Source organism: Bombus huntii, chromosome 16 (assembly GCF_024542735.1).
Source record: "Bombus huntii isolate Logan2020A chromosome 16, iyBomHunt1.1, whole genome shotgun sequence".
NCBI classification, from domain to species: Eukaryota; Metazoa; Arthropoda; class Insecta; order Hymenoptera; family Apidae; genus Bombus; species Bombus huntii.
Genome location: NC_066253.1, coordinates 6,213,786 through 6,230,040, shown reverse-complemented (window position 1 = coordinate 6,230,040; position 16,255 = coordinate 6,213,786). Strand labels below are relative to the sequence as shown.

The following is a 16,255-nucleotide window of genomic DNA, read 5'->3' as shown; positions in this document are numbered from 1 at the left end:
TAAACGTGAAGAGTCGGTGTGCTGCAGAACCTGAGATATCACGTAAAATTTTAATACATTCAGACGCAAATATCTGAAAAGCATAGGATCGGAAGGACCATAGTTCTATAGGTCGTTGAATTTATTTTTCCATGCTCTAGGAGAATATCCAAACACAAATATAGGCTTATCGACAAAAAGATATCAGTGATCTTCGAATCTCGTAAAAAGGAACGATCACTAAGGAAACCAGTTTCCAATATTACGTGTGCTGCTTCAAACAGTTCATGTTTCTCCTGAGGAAATTTTGTATACGATAATACAAATAATGGAGATATTTAGGTGATCCTATCTTATACATTATCTTTAACATTAATTGTACTTTTAAGGCTACTATTCGCGCCGTGTATACTAATTTTTCACTAAATATACGTTTGCAATAAATATCTTGTAACTTTTATGTGTACTCGTACATGTACATTTTCAGGACTGATCTCAAATTTTACTATTACACAAACACGATAGCTACGCCTCGTTACAGAGCCAGCGAAATTTCGAATGCTTTCGTCAGTCGATGTGTGTATTTCCACTAGTTAGCTGTTAAGATGGTCGAAGATGCTGTATGGAGTGTAATCGATCCAGAGGTACCAATGCTTCATCACAGGTCAATAGTCTCTATTTCCTCGGGCAGTGTACCCTTGAGATTGTCTCTATGCGATAGTTGACTCGTGTTCAACCGTATTATTCGCTGGTAAATCGGTTGGTATTGTCGCGATTCCTCGTCGGATCACTGCATCTAACTCGCTCGCAGTCACTTGTAAAACAAACCGGAAGATCAGACATCGTCTGCACAGAATGCGATGTTTATGCCGAATTCATATTTTTATGGGTATGACGTAAAAAGTGAAGGTTGAGTAGAAATTTCTTTTACCTATTGAATTGTGAACGTAACTACGCTTTGGATATTTCCTATGTTCACGCGTACTATCCGCAGTTTGCTTGTCGTATCGGTAGAATAAATAGAAGTTTGTTCGCTTAGTAGTGAGAAATAAAGCAGAGTAATCGATTGCAGTTTCTCAATTTAATCCAGAAACTAGAAGCCAATAATTGCTGTAAATAGACCGTATGCCGTGCAGGTGAATAAATAAAATAGTATATAAAAATATGAAGCACCATGCAAGAGTTTTAAATCACGCTGTGTTACCATCGAAGACCTCTTGATCGATAAATTACCAATTAATGATATTAACGAATTGATAAGCAAAGAATTACAGATCATACCTATTCTCTTTTTTAATTTTATAATTTTACTTTAAACGATTAAATGGCTTCCGATTCGTGGAATTTAGTTTCAAAATTTAGCAAATCGCAATATTAGTAAATTGACAAGTAACAAAGTCATCGATCATAAATTTCAGATTTCTTCCTGCGTAAGCTTATCAGTTCATCAGGTAACTGCATTAATTTCTTAGGTAGTTTAATTAGCCGTTCAGATAACTTCGTTAAGTACTCATATAGAGCTGCCATAAGTTTATTAGCTAGGTTAGATAGAGCTATCCAATAGTTCTATCAGCACAGTGAATGGTTATATTAGGTTATTAGATAAATTGCATTAACTGCTTAAATAACTTCATCTACTATTTGATAATATTCTATTTCGTTTCTCTTACGCTGTTTGGTTCTTTTTAAATCTACAAATTTTTATTTATGAACGAAATATTTTTATTCGAAACAGCGATATTTTCAATGTTTTCAATTTTCGCTTAATACTCGAAATAATAAAGATATTCTACATTAAGAAAAGAGTTTATAGGATAATCTTTTCTGTTATATCGTTATTAGTCGTTATTGAATTACATTAATCGATACGCGTGCCTGTCAAAGAAAAACGTTTAAAAAGAACACGATTTTAAAAGTACCTTCGGTTCTTTTCTTTCGTGCAGTTTTAAATTTCCCGCCAGTTGCTTTGAAACAACGACGTCACTATTTTAATAATTTCTTAAAATAAAGAAACACTTTCACGGACGTTTTCACGATACAGAGAAACATTAATAACAGTTTCGTCGTGTTTGTTTCGGCCTTTTGTAGTTGGTCTGCTAAAGAGGACCTACGAAACTTGTATTCAGCACTTGCATTCAGAGATTGCTTATTCACTTTAGCCAGGTCGGAACGGATATCCATCTGTCGGAACTAGCGCAACTGCGACACCAAGGTGGAACATTCAGACTTCACATGTTAAAATCCTCCGTTTTCTCCTCTTTTGCGATGTCAATTCTCGCTTCAAAGTGTTTACACTTTGAAGTTCTGTAGTTAACATTTTAATTAAACGCTTTTGTTAATTGAACGTGAAACCTGGTGAATTAATTGAAACAGATAAAAGTACTTCGAAGGGAATTTCAAGATAGAGGAACGCCCCCGTTGAATCTATTAGGAATAACTATTAAAGCGTTTCGCTTATCTTCAACCTTTTAACTTTAACCCAATGTCGCATTGGCGCGACGCTTGTGTTAAAAATTAGTCGGACTCTGCCCCTGACTAACGACTAACCCGTTCTCGCTAAAACTCCTTCGACGAAACAGCAAACAGCCTGGTAAATCAGTATAACAGTGGTATTAAACTTTGATCTCGAAATAGAAAAATAAACAATATTATGTAATATTACGTAAATATAATATTTGTATAATATCATATATATGTATAATATTTGTATAATATCACATCATATCACATATTTGTATAATATTTGTGTAATATACAAATGGTGTATTTATATACACCACATACATTTTATATGTATGAAAAGAATGGTGTGGGAATGAAAGAGAGTTAGAGATACGCGAAGTCAAAAAATGAATAAAACACGTATATAACAAGATGAAGTGGTGTTTGATGTAAGGTGCCCAAGAAATACTCTCGATGTTCAATAATATAATTTATCTAACAATCAACAGTCAACAACCAACAATCAACAATCCTCGCTTCTCGACTATGTTTGCTTCGCTGTTACACTTGACCCTTCGCACTTCGCTGCCCAAAACCGAATGAATCTTTGGACAGATTCTTTTCTTTTGTTGCCCCTCGATATCCCCACTCCGCGGGCGTTCGTTAGACGTTCGCGACCGTTGCCGCGTACGCATTCTTCCGAATATTCGGCGGAAGGATCGTAAGGATATCGATGGCACATTGAGCATGTGGCCTTACGCTTTGATGATATTATGCTTTGTGTCACGAAGCCGTCGTCGAGTGCCGGCACAAAAATATATAAATATATAAATTTTGCAGTTTTTAAATAACTCAGATTTAACGTCTTGGGCATTCAAAGGGTTGAATTGATATTCCATAAATACACAAACATTCATAGTGTACCTGTAGCTTGTTTGAAAAGTTGATCGAGTTAAATCGACTTTGAGTTTGATCGAAAAAACTGTTTGATACGATGCTTTATATTTTGCGTCGGGTGTGGTCGAAGGTGTGCCTTGTTTGTTTCCCGTGATTGGTAGAGCTGTCGAATTTGTATTTCGGTTAAAGTGGAATGCAGAGTGGGCTGACCAGCAATGGGAAGCGAAGGTCTGACCGCTGGTGAGTGATGAGTTGACGAATAAAGTCATAAAATCACTAGACCTATATAAATCATGTTACGTCGACCGTTGGATAGTGTGTTTTAGACATTTGTTAGTCTATTGAATTTTCAATTATTAAATTCATTAGGTCGTAACGTATAAAATATAAATTTTCTTTTACTAAAACAAATATGCTTTTGCTTTTTTTAAAAGTAACTCTATTAACCAAAATATCGTATCGTTGGTACTAATACATCTTTGCCATTAGCCTAAGGAATTTTTCGATTATTTTTATCGACATACCAATTATTTGATCGATGGATATGAGACATCGTTCTTTTAAAGTTTGAATTTGGCGGCCAGTTAAATTTTGTTATGTCGTCGTTTACCAGGCACTGGTGCGCCAAATTCACGCTTTAACACATCTTACCAGATCCGGTCAAATTATCTGATTAATCAACTTCTCAATTTTTGTTGATACAAGAATTTACATAAAGTTAGATGAACAACAGAAATAACAATGAACGTACAATTTTAAATGAAATTTTGAAACCGGTCATTTGACGGAGTCTGGTAAGGTTAGTGTTAAAGAAGCATAATAAAAGATATTTCGTGTTTACTGACTTAACGTAAGTCAACGTATTACGATTATGTTATTTTCCTTATCATTATTATTATTATTTTTTTCGAATAATAGATACTTCTGTTTTTATTAATAAATTCTTCGTTTAAAAATAGAGCGATTAATTATTATTGTTGATATCAACATGTCAGACTTTAATATTCATTCGTATTGAAAGGGTGTTGCAACGAGGACACAGGATAGATATTATTATGTCGGCAGTTTTCCATTAGCCACGAGCATGATCCTTTCTCAAGATGATATTTTTAATGTGTACGAAGAGAATAACTATCGCTCGGCGTGGCTTATGGGCGCTTACGCGTGCGAGGATGAAACAATATCGGAAAATTATTTATAGCCTGAATAAGGAGAACTAATGCAAAGCTATCGACGTGCAACCATGCCACTTAATAATAAACCGTGTTATACAGGTACAAATATTGTAGATATTCACCGTTCATCACTGGAACACAGTTAAGCTTCAGTTTCAGACTGTTCAGATAATATCGTTAATCGAACGAAGAGAGCCTGATATATTATAGTGGAATTATTAACATAGATATACATGCTTGCGAAAGTATTCAAACACAAGCCATGGAAAACTTTCGTGTATACAGGGTGAGTCACCTAAGAGTCATCTAAGCTGAAATATCGTTGATGCTATTAACTAGTTATTTTTTGCGATCTCTTTGTACCTAAAATGTGACGCAAAAACATGATAACATGTATACACGTCAAACACAGGGTATATGTGGCTGTTGTAATATAATATTAAGTTATCATGAAATGACTGTCTTATTATGGGACTCGTCATAACACAGAATATTGCCATTTCTTCATGACAGGTATACTCGTCAACAACAACTAACTGGTTAATTATACGAGAGAAGACGTAAGGCACTATTTTTCTGTCTGTTCTCCTTGTCTTTCGACTTTCGACTTTTATGCAAAACACTTTTTCGACGTAATTATTAGGTAATAGGAAATATACTTCAGCTCAAAACTCTTAGGTAAATCCTGTATATCGTGTGTATTATGTAAAACATTTTGAAATTTCCTTAGAAGAGAAACACGACTGCTATACATGTATTGTACTCATATACACATATAGATATACGACAGTGAAGGGTTATATAAAATAGTCGATTTGAAGTTTTAAAATAACTGGAAATTTGTAGTAATTTCTTTCTTACCGTTATCGGAAATATGGTATCCGTTACGCGCAAAAGACTGAGCCAAATTGATAATCCATGATGGAACGTTGTGCGCTCCAGTTATATTAATTATCGATTCATGATAACACTGTCATTACGAGCGTCTAGGTACGCGTAAACACACCGATAAGTGTAGCGGCATGGGCATAAATTGAAAACGTTAATTAAACTTGATATTTGTTGGCATTGTTTACGGTTAGACATAGGAAATAATTAATTATGAGTACACTCCATTTAGCGTTACATTGTAGCATGCTACACGCGACAGAAAATTATCAAAAATATGTATGTGATAAATTATTCGTACTTTTATTCTTATTTTTTACAGCTACATAATATGTACACACATATATATGATATATGTGTGGTCATATATATGTACTATACATACTAATTAAAAATGAGTTAAATAATATAACATTACAGAATAAAATATAATATAAACACAATAAGAATACAATATACTAACTAAAGAGCTCAATGTAAGAATATAAATATAGTGTAAGAAGTTAGAAATAAGAATACAACAACCTGCTTGTAACAGGTTATGGACCTAAAGTACAAGTAAATTATTAATATACAATATTTGTTTAAAGTTTTCAATAAAGCTTTAAAAGACCTATGTTTATATAATATTTTTTGGCTTGACTATCTGCTCATATCGTACACTGGCAAAGTTTGGCTATTAAACCTGGAACACTCTCCCTTTCTCTCTCACTTTCTGTTATTCTCAATATCAATTCCACTGTCGCTATCTGCAGTAACAATTATAAATCAGTGAAGGAAAAGAGAATTATTTGTCATGGAAGATTCGCTCCATTTTCCATGGTCGTGTGACGGAAATTTACATATACGAAAAATGAAACTTGTTTACCTAAGCCAACACGTAGGTAGATGTTTATCAGTGTCGATGTCGTATACTGAAATCATAATTCATTTCTCATCGAGCTGCTACGGTGTATTCGCGTAACGAAGATTCGTAGCAACAAATCACAACGTATTTCACCGTAACAGTCCAAAGCGTTTCCTGACGAATTCATCTGCAGTGTAAACACGTTATGTTATACGATGGAGATATGAGTCTTCCTCGACAAACAAGTCTACGGTGCTTCTCGGTTTACTCTCGATCGAGCTCTAGTTCTTGGTGTTAAATGAGACGCAGATATGCAACATATAGTATGAAAACTCGTCGTGTCCAGTTTGGAAAAATATCGAGGTATTCGTTGAAATCTCTTTTTTCACAGGACCATAGATTTATTTAGCCAACACCGATGCTAATTTTGGTCATTACGAAAGTTATTTAAATACGTGGTGGATTGATGACACTGATCTATCGTAGAGTCGCGTCGCATTGATCGCAAGTGGCGTCATCTTTTTAACCAGTTGACTATTGCGATCTCTTTGAAAACTTTGAAAAGTGTGTACCTAAAACGTATCGCAAAAATTACGCAATGATGAGTATACTCGTCGAACATAGAGTATGCGTTGCTGTTATAATATAGAATTAAGTTGTAACGAAATGTCTGTTTTATTTTTTAATTTTATTACCGACAGAGCTCGTCGTAACACAAAATATTGCCATTTCTTCATGACAAATATACTTGTCAAAAACAACTAACTGGTTAACATAGATAAGATATGGTATGCACAAATGACAAATATACATATACTAATCCACGTGATCTATGACAATCTTGTCCGAGAGTAATGTAAAATGAAAATACCAAATCTTTTTTGGGATCGTCCATTTGTTTGAAGAAATTCTTTCAGGTTTGACCAACGCTACACAGCTATGCTATAAATTATAGCAGCGAAAGATGTTATCATTAACACTAACCTTACGAGGCCTGGTTTCAAAATTTAATTTAAAATTGTACATTCATCGTTATTTCCTTTGTTCATCTAATTTCATGTATAATCATATATTAACAAAAATTGGGAAATTGATTAATTAGATAATATGAAAATTCACATAAAATTAGACGAACAAGAAAATAAATAACAATGAATACACGATTTTAAATAAAATTTTGAAACCGGACCTGGTAAAGTTAGTGTTAAAGGTGGCGTGCAAAATCACTGACAGTGATCTATCATTGTGATCACAGAATCATGATCATTCGATTATGGTACTCGATCATCGTGATCGTAATTTTTGATCTTGATCGAATTATTCCTTACGAAATACTTTGATGTAGCTTGTATAAAAAATATCTGCATATGATGTAACTTCAAGATTACGCTACGTTTTTTGCATATAACGTAAATCGTACTTTATTCGATATTAAAAACGACAAATAATTCAATTTTCTTTGCTTCGTCTCTCATATCGGAATTTTAAGAAATAAAATATTAATTTTTCCTGGTGATTTTAAAATCCTAATATTCATTTGACATGGTCTATACAAAATATACAGCTTATGTGATGCGTGGAAAGAAGCAGTTACGCTCTCCGTGAATCAGAAGCAATCGCGAAGAATCACAAATTACTATGAAGAATAAGCCTGATTGCGAACGAACGTGATCGAATCACTCGTGATCGCATGTAGCAGTTCATGTCATTTCTAGTTGTCATCACGCTAAAGGACCAGCCTGCTTTTCTGCCATTCCCGATTTCACTGTACCAGAGACCAGCCTAACTGATTTCTATCTAACGTTACCTTCCATTTGAAACGTTGCCACATCTACCCTATGTCAAAACTTATCTTATGCTGCAGGGATACCAACAATTAGCCTGAAAACTTGTCATTAATAATATTGGTAGAAGGAACCGTCGTTTTTTCAGGAATTATTACAAACGATTATAATTGGGATTTATTCGTCGTTGGCTCTAGCCACACAAAATCCTACCAGTTGCCGATTAGAATAGCGAAAATCAAACTGCGTTGGGCATGATTAACACTAACTGTACCAGGTCCGATCAAATAACCAGAATTTAGTTTCAAGTTGTACATTCATCGTTATCTCTTTTATTCGTCTAACCTGATATAAATTCTTATACTATCTGATCAATCAATTTTTCAAATTTTGTTAATATAAGAATTTAGATAACGTTGGACGAGCAAAGAAAATAACAATGAGTGTACAATTTTAAATGAAATTTTCAAACCGGTCATTTGACCGAGCTTGGTAAATTTAGTGTTAAGCTGGAGTTAGTTTAATAACGATATGTAGAAATTTTTGCTTTTAATATTCAAAAACTAAAATTAATTTAGGTTTAGGGAGTGGACATGCCCAGTTTCGAAATTACTCTCGTAAATATATTCATTAAACTGCGGGTGTTTATGCAATTTAAAATATGCTACGGTATGGAAATAAGACGTGTGTAATATGGTAATGTGAAATGTGTGGTATATATATATAGGGTGTTTCAAATTTCGCCCAACCAAATTTAATATATTTCATAATAGAATTATTTCTATAATAATTAAATTTTGTCCAGCCGCCATTCGTTCACGAAATTGATGATTAGTGGCTGGATGCGAATGACGAATGATTATTTGCAACAGTAATTTACAAAAATTTATGAGAATTTCAAAATCATCGTCGAATCGTTCGAATAATATAATCGTTGCCTCGTAGCTTCGCGATAATAACGTAACGTAAAATAGAATGTACACTTCATTAATTATCTCCTACGTATATATCAGTAAATAACGACAAATATCATGTTTAATTAGGATTTTCAATTTATGCTCACATCGCTATATTTACCAACATGACTGCGTGCATCTAAATACCGATAATTACATTGTTATAATGAATCAATAATCAATATAACAAGTACATACAACGTTTCACCATAGATTATTGATTTGATTCAACGCTCTGCACATAATCCATAGCATATCCGCGATAATGGTAAAGAGCGAATTCTTTTTTTTTTATTTCTATTATTTAATTATTATTATTATTATTATTAACAATATAAGAAGGCGAATTTGCTTAACAATCGTTTTTATTCTTGCAGGTCGTAACGAATAAATATAGAAAGATGAACTGTTTGTTAAGAAGAAATTATCATGGTAGAGGAACGAACGTTTCATTTCATAAATTAGTAGCAGGACGAAGTGCATCTTCATCGAAGTATAATTAACGATAAATAGGGAAATGAACCGTTCTATTCAGAAAATTGGTGTCGTCCGCGTCCTCTATGGTCGTCTGCTCGTTTAAGTCAGGTATACTACGCGTTTATGAGCCGGTCAATAGTAATTAAAAGATCCATTAGTTCAGATGTCCGCTAGTGTCCACGGGGACATTTAGTCCTTGATACGACAAATATGATTACGATACGTCGATTGGTATCGAGCAGAAAATAACAAGAAACTGAAAAATGCTCTATGGACCTTAAGTTGGTACGTCGAACAGTTACAAGGATTTAGAATCTTTTACAACGCTAAACTGTGCTGCCACCTATATGGAAGAACTCGATAGTATTAGAAAAATTTGCTGGCGAAAAATTTACGAAAGAAGAGACTGTCATAGAAAGATTATTCTTTCTGTCGCTTGTAAATTAGTAGCAGGGAATAAAGTAAAATATTCGAGCGCTGAAAAATGGCAGATAATTTCAACGTGACAAATTTTGTAGCGTTCACGAGACGACAAATTCAACGCAGAATGTTACGTCCTCGATAGTTTGTTAATATTTCAGGTTCTGGTCTTGAGAGGCTCGGTTTCTCTGTTTATAAACTATTGCCTTTCAAATTGTAAATTTGCCCATTTTTACAGGGTCGTCATAAGTATTCAAAATGATTTCCCTCCGTTTGGCTGCACATTGCGGCGTGTCTGACTATGCTTGCTTGCACATCCCAGGGCATATTGACATCGAAGGTGGCAACGGCAGCCTGGATACTGGTATGGATCACTTGGCCGGTAATAAATATCAATTAATTCGTTCGTTTCATTTTCCATGTATTTTACAACGCAATTTCAATTTCCTTCGTAATATTAAATACTATTAAATAACAATATGAAACACTATATCTAATTAGACGGAATTTTTATGCAATTTTATATCTTGATGAACGTAACGAACAATGGAATGAAAATAATCATTTGTTTCATTTATTAGATGTACTAAAACAAGTATTCTATTTTGGATATTTTGTATGCAGGGTGGTTGGTAACTGGTTTTTTTTATTATTATTTAATTTATACTTTACAATTTGTCCAGCTGGACATTTGGTAAATTTTTCTAACTTAATTGGTAAGTAACATGTGGATGGCTACCCCCAGTGAGATACCATCTTCGAATTTGATTGTTTTATTTCTTTAGCGAGGTGAGTGTTTGTTAGGTTATGTCCTTTGTGAGATCTGTTGGCTGTTTCCTTTTTAATCTTCTTTTTATGCTTGATGTGCCGACCGTTTCCGCTGCCAGCCGGTAGGTAACTGGTGGTACAAGCGGAAAGGGGGTGAAAATATAGAATAAAAAATTTTTTTTTTTAATTTTTCCATCGAGACAACGATCTACAGTGAGATCTACAGTGAGTTATGACGAGACGCGATAAAGTGCACGCGTACCGACCGAAAATTCAAAGTCGATTTTCTCGAAAACAAAGCCTTGAACGAAAAATTTTTATTCTATATTTTCGACTTCTTTTTTCGCGTAGAATCGCCCCCTTCCCGCTTGTACCACCAATTACCAACCACCCTGTATATTATCTATACATATTTTTCTAATTTTCCTTCAAATTTCTTATACATGCATAAAAATTCACGATCTACTTGTAACAACGAAATTATAAAACTCGAAATTATAAAATTAATTTGTTAGAAAGTAAAATACGAAAACGCGAATAATATTGATTTTAATATAATTTCGAACTAACGATCGGTAAACGATATTATATTTACGTTTTCTCATTCGGTTATACGCTCGTATATCGTGCTTGTCAAAAATTAGAGAAAATCACGAGAAAATCCGGTCCATGTCCGATATTAAATTGACGTCATGCGAGTCGAGGACTCTTTGGAATATGAAAATATATCGAGCAGAGTGGAACTTTATGATATAGCGATGCGGCACACGGCTGAAAATCATGAAAGAAGCGGTTCATTATTACAAATAGGACATCTATAGAATGTCATAATGAATCTTCAAAAATGTAAATTTCCGCCGCCTGTCAACGTGCAGTTTGCTTCCCTTACGAGGCTCCTGCCATATTTTGAATATTCTCGAAAATACGAAACATCTGGTATTTGCCGATGTAACCGGGATTTTTACCTGGTCGTTGAGTCTTTTGTTCTTCTCCAACCTCTTGACCAACCACGGCGCTTCTTTTCTCGTGTATCGAGTCAAGAAGCGTTCCTCTTACCCCATGATACTCTTCTTCAGTCACGCAACCCTAGACGATAAGCGCTTAAACACAGTCATGAGTCATGAAGCTTGAGAAACGAGAAATTTCCACTTGATCGCCACAAGTGTTCCAATACTTACGAGCCTACGTACTGTACGAAGCAGGGTAATGAAAAGATGACTAGACGAAATTATGGCGGGTCTAACTGGTTCTGATTCTGCATTTGATCGATGCAACATTGGAATCGTTGGATTGCATAGTCCTTGCACTTGTTATCGCTTCCGGATTGATCGTGGCACATGTTGTGACGGGTCTGATATCCTGCGTCTTTCTTGACTCTGTCTCTGTTACGCAGCATTTATTCGATGTTCCCCACAGAAAGAAGTCAAGTGGTGATTGTATCAGGTGGACGAGCCGGTTTATTCTCTCGATTCGAAATAATATTCGAAATGTGTCAGAATAATTAAATATTGCGCCTGATAAAGGTCATTGGCGATAGAAATATCGGTGAGGTAGTATGCAGCGATGTGTTACAATAAAGCCGTGATTCGCTAAGAAGGAAAGAAAATGATGGTAATCTGTCTGTTCGCAGGTGACGCGCCATCAACGAGACCGCTGAAGAGGGTATGCAGTTGACGCATCCCTCGGTCCCCTAAATCCTCGAATAAATCGTCCAGAAGTTAAAGGAATTGTCTCATCAGCGCGCGTGCGTACGTGCGTGCGTGTGTGCGCCAGTTGTGTTCGCTGGTTGCATGCGAAGAGAGCGGGGAAGAGCCTGTAAAGAGTACGGACTTCGAAGAGAGATGTTCCGACCGGACACGTGACATGTGAGCCGTATAACGAGCAGAGAACAAAAATATTTCCAGACATACGCAGGGATAGAAACGATAGAGCACGCGCAAGAGAGAGAGAGAGAGAGAGAGAGAGAGAAGGAGAACGGGAGGAAGAAAGGGGGAGGGAGAGGGAGGAAGCAGGACAAAAGGAGGAGGGAGAAGGAAAATAGTAAAGGAAGTACTTTTTCGCTGGAAAAGAAGCCAACTCGAAGAGCAAATGAGAAAACGAAGCCTGAAGGGTATTGCTTCTACGAGAACCGAAATACGTTTAAAACACGAGCACAAAAAGAGGAGGAGGATGAGTTAAAAGCTCGAGAACGAGCCTGACAGGAAGGGACAGCCTCAAAAGAATTCTAAACTGATAAAACTAGCTGGTAAAAAAAAAAAAAAAATAAGGAAATTTTATATGTAAAATAAATTGCTTTAAGTAGGAGAACAAAGGATTTAAATTAAAAATTAAGATAAAAAAAAAAGCGCAAAAGAAGAAAAAGACAAGATACGTTATTAGAGAGAGAGAGAGAGAGAGAGAGAGAGCGAGAGAGAAAGAGAGAGAGAGAGGAAAGTAATTTTAAGGAAAAAGAAAGTTACAAAAATCGCAAAGAACACGCGACTTCTTTTAATAGGAACAATAAATGAAAGCCGAAAAAATTCGGCAAGAAATAAAAAAGGGGCAAATTTGTACTTAAAAAGTAGGAATATAACGTAAAAGAGAAACATACATAAACGAAGAGAGGAGAATAGACGAAGAGGTTAAGAAGAAGAGGAGATTTATTTAAGAAAATAATTATAAAATAACATAAAGGATTCTCGAGAATTACCAGAACGCACAAGAAGTATTTTTCGGCAATAGCGAAACTCTTCAGACATGAATGTGACTTCAGAGGTGGAAATTTTTGGCAACGAGAGCTACAACGTGAGTAATGGTCTCGATTGCGGCGGTGAACTGCACTCGTACAGGATATGGGAACGCGTACTGATCGTGATAATCGCCGTATTCCTCAGTCTGACCACCGTCGTTGGTAACATAATGGTGATGATATCGTTCAAGATCGACAAACAGCTGCAGACGATCTCAAATTACTTCTTGTTCAGCCTAGCGGTAGCTGATTTCGCGATCGGTCTAATATCCATGCCTCTCTTCACGCTTTACACCGTGCTCGGCTACTGGCCGTTGGGACCGCATATTTGCGACACGTGGCTGGCGTTGGATTACTTGGCGAGTAACGCGTCGGTTTTGAACCTCCTTATAATCAGCTTCGACAGATATTTCTCTGTTACGAGGCCTCTTACGTATCGCGCCAAGAGAACTACTTCGAGGGCAGCCATTATGATCGGTATGCATATTAGGTTTCTGTTATCTTTTTTAAGAAGATTAGATTGGGCTGGCAATATTCTTGATGTTTGCGTATCTAGGTGTTTTAATATCTGTGATTTTGGATATTTAGATATTTGGGTACCTAGATATTTGAATATTCGAATACTTGAGTATTCATATATTTACATATCTGAATACTTATTCAGATATTTAGATGAATTAATAATAAAAATATATATATAACTTTTTATAAATGAATTTTTAATAAATATTATATCTGATGCTACTTTAGTACCTATAATCGTCATTTTTAATCATTGACACAGAAGAAATATTGTATTACATACTCTTAAACTTGTTATGCGTCTTATATGCATCAGTCTAAGCTTACAGTCTAAGCTCAGTATTTCTGGATGTCGCTGGTTGGTAGACAAGCTCTTCCCCTGTTTTTCATTTCACAATACCAGTGTTATCGACAAATGAAGTCTTTTTTATACAACTCCTTGACATTGTGAACAGAGACAAAGAAATCAACCTACTTTTGTCTATTCAATAATGCATATACAGGAAAGCTTCTTACAAGAGAACACGTGGAACCGATATCGGATGTCGATTTTGATGAAACTTATAAAGAAAGTAGTTCGTAGAAAAATATTCGAGACACAGCTTTTTTCTTGTCGACGATTCTTCGTATATCGAAAGAATAAAAATAGGAAGACAGTGTGAATATATCCAACAAGTGTCTCATTAAAAAAATTATTAGATTTACAGAAATATTATAAATATCGAATTTGTTTCCCAGTCAATACAACTAAAATGCTGGTGTTACCTTCCCGTTGTTGCAAATTCTTCAATTGTGTTCATAAAAATATGAATTTGCATAAATATCCACAATCTAACAATAATATTATGGAAAAAAATTAAAAGAAAATAAGGAAAAATAAAAAAATATTTAATGTGTTTCAGCATGTGCATGGGGAATTTCGCTGGTTCTATGGCCACCGTGGATTTACGCTTGGCCTTATATCGAAGGCCAACGAACGGTACCCATAAACGCCTGCTACATTCAATTCATCGAGACAAATCATTACATTACATTTGGTACCGCGATTGCTGCATTCTACATGCCTGTCACTGTGATGATTATTCTTTACTGGCGGATATGGAAGGAGACCAAGAAACGACAAAAAGATCTTCCCTATTTACAAGCTGGAAAACAAGATGCTAGTAAAAGGAGTAATTCTAGGTAAATTATTTCATGTTTCTTTGACGAAGAAGGGTGAATCTATATGAAAAAGCAAGTCGAAAATATAGGATGACATTTTTTCGTACGTAACTCCTTCGACTTACTGTTTCATGTAGATTCACCATGTTATAGGTTATACCTTAATTTGTAAATGTAATCAGAAAATATCCCGTATCTTGATTGATAAAAGTTAAAGTCAAAAATGGAACTTGAATCGATAGTAAACAATGTATTCTTTGTATATTATACTATATTTCTCCTTATTTGTAATTAGCGATGAAGCGTTGGATATGGAGGACTGTAGAAGGCCTAGAAGCGAATCAAGCACAGGAGCTGACGACATGAATGCGACACATATCGCGGTCTCTTATCTAGAGAAACATTATCCTCAATATAAAACAGTAAACATTTAACTATTATTTAACTAAATCTATCTATCTAACTAAAAACTATTTAAATTATCCGTTCAGATATAAACTATTGGAATGTAAATATTTAAATATTAAATATACATTATCTGTTAAAGACTAGTTCAAATTTAATTTAATCATAGATTTCATGACATTTCCTTTATAAAATATACTTATCAAGTTCTTCTCTTATAATCTCCATACTTAATAATAAATTCGTGTAAACTTATACAGAAACACAGACCATTTTCATGGATGTGGCTGAAGATGTGGTGTGTCGCGTGGTGGCATAGTGGTCGCGAGGATGACGATGAAGAGGAGGACATAGAAGGCGCTGAGAGCAGTCGCACAGGACACGGTTATGACGAAGCCATAACGCCGTTATCAGCGGAAACCCCTCTTACTGGTACGGTCTCTCGATCTGCCTCTCTAAGTGGGATTCATCCTACCACGTTAACCGTTGAGAAACCCATCAGTACAGCTGATAACCACGATTACAAAAAATCTAAGAGAACCGATGAGCTGTCGACGAGAAGCAACTCTAACGATTCTGTATGTTTGGATTTATTAACATCTCTAACAATGTTGCATGCAAACAGTGTCTGGCACGTTCCATAGTCGTTCATAATTTGTTAATTATTTTCATCTTACTAATATTTGTGAAAAAAAGTTATATGTATGTAACTAATCGTTTCGTTAATTTATTAGCCATTTTTATGTTATTAATATTTTTATCTTCTTATTGAATAGAAGTTGTTTGATTTAATAGCTCAGCGACTA

General features: G+C 35.1%; 1 protein-coding gene and 1 long non-coding RNA gene across 10 annotated transcripts in view; one reads left to right on the top strand and one right to left on the bottom strand.

The window, feature by feature from the left end:
* Positions 1-16,255, top strand: part of LOC126874180 (muscarinic acetylcholine receptor DM1) — a 49,277-nt gene that overhangs the window by 23,439 nt on the left and 9,583 nt on the right. For 8 of the 9 annotated variants that reach the window (XM_050635891.1, XM_050635898.1, XM_050635896.1 and 5 more), the window contains 5 exons: positions 10,104-10,229; positions 12,264-13,838; positions 14,786-15,065; positions 15,340-15,466; positions 15,710-16,027. In XM_050635891.1, the coding sequence (XP_050491848.1) occupies positions 13,370-13,838; positions 14,786-15,065; positions 15,340-15,466; positions 15,710-16,027 (1,194 nt within the window). In that variant the 5' untranslated portion in view covers positions 10,104-10,229; positions 12,264-13,369. Of the gene's footprint in view, positions 1-10,103; positions 10,248-12,263; positions 13,839-14,785; positions 15,066-15,339; positions 15,467-15,709; positions 16,028-16,255 lie in introns of all 9 variants that reach the window. The other variant, XM_050635890.1, reaches the window with a different exon arrangement.
* Positions 5,662-8,150, bottom strand: LOC126874231 (uncharacterized). The gene is made up of 2 exons (XR_007692697.1): positions 6,250-8,150; positions 5,662-6,130 (listed from the first exon to the last, which is right to left on the bottom strand). It is a non-coding gene; the product is annotated as an uncharacterized LOC126874231 (long non-coding RNA).